The sequence below is a fragment of the Galeopterus variegatus genome, unplaced genomic scaffold, assembly GCF_000696425.1.
Source record: "Galeopterus variegatus unplaced genomic scaffold, G_variegatus-3.0.2 Scaffold2124, whole genome shotgun sequence".
NCBI classification, from domain to species: domain Eukaryota; kingdom Metazoa; phylum Chordata; class Mammalia; order Dermoptera; family Cynocephalidae; genus Galeopterus; species Galeopterus variegatus.
This window is the reverse complement of record NW_007728235.1, coordinates 155,628-160,026: the sequence shown is the minus strand read 5'-3', so window position 1 is coordinate 160,026 and position 4,399 is coordinate 155,628. Positions and strand designations below refer to the sequence as shown.

Here is a 4,399-nt window from a genome sequence, read left to right as displayed (position 1 = left end):
AAAAATAAAGTATAAATTACTTCCTATCTGATGTATTTGACATACTCTAAATCCTAAATCTAACATAAACTTTATTTCTCAAGCTATAGAGGAAAAAAGGCACTAAAATCTGACCTGGCCAAATGCAAAATATAAATAAAAACAGAATAAACTGAAAGAAAAAAATGGGAAGAATATTTTTCTCAGAGCGTAATTCAACAAAATTAAGCTATCAAACCAAAACGCTATAATCGTCTAGTGCTGCTACTGCCCTAATTTCCTTTTTTATCTCCAGGTGGGCCATAGAAAAATGTTCCTGGCAAAGAGAGAAAAAAATATATCCATATCTTTACATTTCACTCTTTATCCTTGGTAGAGGCAAGTATTACACCATAACTGTTAGTGGTCTTGGTAGTTATAAAAATAAGAGATCTGTAAAGTCCGTAGTGGGATAAAGGGAGCACAGAGAGCTGCCTTGGTTTTCTAGAAAGGTGCGTCCTCCAGCTGCTGTCCTGCAGGTGGCCTTCTCCCTTTACAAACTCCATAAAAGGTGAAAAGCTACCTGATCTAATAGTGCTTATTAGTGATCACAAACTAGTCCACATCAAATAGTCTCCATTATCTCACCATTAAAAAAAAAAAACCAGGTACATGCACTAAGATCTGCAAAAGCCAAAGCAGCCCTCTAAGACATACTTTCACCTGTAGTAAAGAGTGATTCACATAGAATCGGCATGCTATCTTATTCCCTAGGGTCCAAATTTAAAAGTAGGTTGGTTAACAATATTCAATTTATTTTTTACGGATGAATGTCTTCTTTTAGTTTCCTGTATCTCTTCAATTAGCACCTTGATTTAAAAACTCAACAAAAACACAATTATATATAGCACTCATTCATGCAGAAAAACAACTTTAATGGGAGAACTCTGGGTTCAGTCTACTTAATGGCTGAGAAGGGTGGAAGATTCTCTAAATCTACATGGTAATTACAAACAAGCCACTATCACCACATAATCAGAGAGTGACATGGAAACTCACCGCCAGGTACACTGTACCAAGCACCACCATTGGTCGTCCCATCTACAAAGCTGCTGTCATCATCGTTCTTGCGACATGGTGGCCGATTGGGGTCAGACATGGCCGGGTTGAAAGAAGAGTATGCTCGAGCCAAGCTTTGGAAAATGGCATCATCTGGGCAGGAGCTGTATTCATGAGCACTACCTAGAAAATAAACCACAGGATTAAAGAAATGGACGTAGACCAAGGAGTACTGCATAGTCTCTGAAGGGTGATTCAGCGTTGAGCTCTCGCTGATGTATTTTTTTTTCTTTTTTTTTTTTTTTTTTAGCTATACCACTACAGAGAAGGAGTGAAGGGTTAAGCACTAAATAATTACACTCAGTTTTTAAATTATATGACTTCCATCCCTAACACTACAAAGTAGAAATTGGGTAGAATGCGCATTCTATTTATGAATCGAAAGCTTTACAAGAACAGGTGATGAGATCACAGTAAACTGGACCTGGAAGGGAGAGCAAGAGAATTTCCACTGTTAAAATTTTTCATTTAAAAAATACACCTGTACCAACCTCATAGTCACTACGAACCACTCTAACACATACTATTCAGTACCTGATTTTAGATTTTTTTAATCTCCTGTTTATTATAGAAATAAATAATATATACTTTGATACACTAAGAGTATATTCTTGGTCATGTTTTATACACTGTGCCAGGCCTACAAGTCTCCCAGTTATCAACAAGCCACAAAAATCTCTAAATTTATTTAACATCATTCCACTAAAGACTTTCTTCAGAACTTAAAGTGTCCAATACCTAAAATTTTCATCTTGTGTTTACAAAGAGCTAACTCTTCAAAGCCCCCCGAGAATGGATCAAAAGCAGGAAATTTCCTGGAGTAATAAAAATTAAGCTGAAAATATCTATCTGGCTAAAGCTTGCTTTGCCTGAAACTTAACGAAAACAGAAAAAAACCAAAGCACCACTTCCTCTCCCTGACACCACCAGAAACAGTTCCAAATGCAAAAATGTGAGAACACAATAAAATACACGTAGAGATGCACACAGGCCCTGATCAGGAACCCGGAAACTGCCTCCATTTTTAAGCCATCCTGTACCTATATAAGCTCTGTAATCTCTCCATTTTACCAGCATCCAGAAGTGAACCAAGTTTATGACTACTTTTATCTTTCACTATCTCTTCTCTAAGCATTCTGTCAAGATCGCATTTCTCTTTACCTACACTATTGAAAGAAAATGACAGTCCTTTTCTGACAAACACATACGTCAACACCACAAGAAATTGTAGGGGGATGTTCATGTTAAACATATGTATTTCTACAGGCAAAACCACTTAATGACAAGTTCCTTAAAAGAATATTATAGAAATCATCATATAAACCCTTGTATAGTAATTGTAAACCTTGAACCACTTAGAGAAGCAGGAATGATACCTACCACTCCGAGTCTCGTCGTATGGGTAATTGGCCACAAGGTCTCCTCCGTGGAGATTGGCAGAGAGAACAAAAGGAATATCCATAATCCAGTGAATGACAGCCTTGGTTTCAGGAGCAAGCTGTATTAAAAAGTAGAGATTAAAAGGATTATAAATTTGATAATCTTTGATATGATCACTTGATAGAAAAAACAGAAAAGGTAGAGAAAAAACTAGTCATATTTCAACCACTTTGTGGTTATTTTCACAGAAAAAAAAGGTTCCTGTAAGAACAGCATTTTCTATGTCTTTCTCAGACTTATAAAAAAAAATTTCATTAGCATTTACATTTCCTTAAAAGTTCTACTTTTGTGGACTACCAGTTTTTCTCTCTTTGTAACTTGAAAACCAGCATGCAAATCATTTACAAATTTTGGGACACTGTCTAATCTGCAGTGGCTCACACATCTTTGATAATAATAGATAAAGATAAGAGGAGAAAAGAAAATACAAAGTTTACCTCTGAACAACACAGGATTGAACTGTGGGACTCCACTTACACTCTGGTCCACTTTTATAACTGAGCCCACTCACACATGGATTTTTCTCAATAAATATATTGGAAAATTTTTTGGAGAATTCTTTTCTTTAGCTCAGTTTTTCCTGCCCTGTAGTTTACTGTTTTTTTCCTCTATATTCCTTTATTGTAAGAATACAGTATATAAAACATATACAAAATATGTGTTAATTGACTGCTCATGTTATTGGTAAGGCCTCTGGTCAATAGCACCTTATTAGTTAAATTTTGGGAGACAAGACAGGCCTCTAAAGAGTTGCTGGACATGGCTGCACACTTGAAGCCTTGCTATAGGCACAGCAGTTGAACCTGTGGCCTTCTACAGAGCTACCAGGACGTGTGGTACCAGTGTACACCTGTTCCCTGACTCAGCAGCTGAACTGGCAGCCCTCTACAGAGCTGCCAAGACCAGGGACAGTAGTGTACACCTGCTCCCCTGATTGACTGCAGATCAGGCAAGGGCTTTGATCCTCCAAGGCAGGCCCCTACAGAGCTGCTGGGTTTGGCTACACCCTTTCAGGCTTTCTCTAGGCTCAACAACTGATTCAGCAGCCTACTACAGAGCTGCCAAATTCTGATGCACCAGTGTACACCTGCTCTCTGAGATGCTGGGCACACAGCCACAATACTCCTGCCCAGTTGTCACCCACCCCAACAAAAACTACGAAGGGTTCCACCACATAGACCATGAAGGTACCCAATGACAACTCTGAGACTGAATATAGAAGTCATACAAAGACTGCACTACCATGCTTATAATATCCTGAACCAAACCTAAAATGCTCAATCTGACTATCAATTTAGAACACTTCTACAGGAAACAGTTTCTCCTTTCAAAATTACTTCAAAAATTAGAAGTGACTGTCATACTAGATGCCCAGACATCAAAGCAGAGATATGAGGGGCCAGCCCGGTGGCGCACTTGGTTGAGTGTGGCACTTGGGAGCGTGGCGGCACTCCCGCCGAGGGTTCGGATCCCATATAGAGACCGGTCCGCTCACTGGCTGAGCGCAGTGCAGGCGAGACACCGAGGGTTGCGATCCCGTTGCCAGTCGCGGTACGGGCATGACACCGAGGGTTGCGATCCCATTACCGGTCACGAAAAAAAGACAAAAAGGAAAAAAAAAAAGCAGAGATATGAGAAGCATGAAAAAACAAGGAAACATGACACACTGAAAGGAAGACAATAGATCTCCAGTACCAGACCCCAAACAACAGGAAGTTGAGGAAATGCCCAGAAAGCAATTCCGAACAATAATCTTAAAGAAACTCAACATGATGCAAGAAAATAAATAGAAATCACAATGAACTCAAAAAAAAAAAACCCCAGGGATAACTGGATATCCATATGCAGGAGATTGAAACTAGACCCATACCTCTCACCATAT

General features: G+C 39.0%; 1 protein-coding gene across 1 annotated transcript in view; it reads right to left on the bottom strand.

Annotated features, from left to right (window-relative positions):
- The window catches only part of CPE (carboxypeptidase E), a 42,274-nt gene that overhangs the window by 12,370 nt on the left and 25,505 nt on the right, over positions 1-4,399 (bottom strand). The window contains exons 4-5 of the mRNA XM_008580531.1: positions 2,458-2,575; positions 1,018-1,200 (exon numbers count right to left, since the gene is read on the bottom strand). Of these exons, the coding sequence (XP_008578753.1) occupies positions 1,018-1,200; positions 2,458-2,575 (301 nt within the window). The remainder of the gene's footprint in view (positions 1-1,017; positions 1,201-2,457; positions 2,576-4,399) is intronic.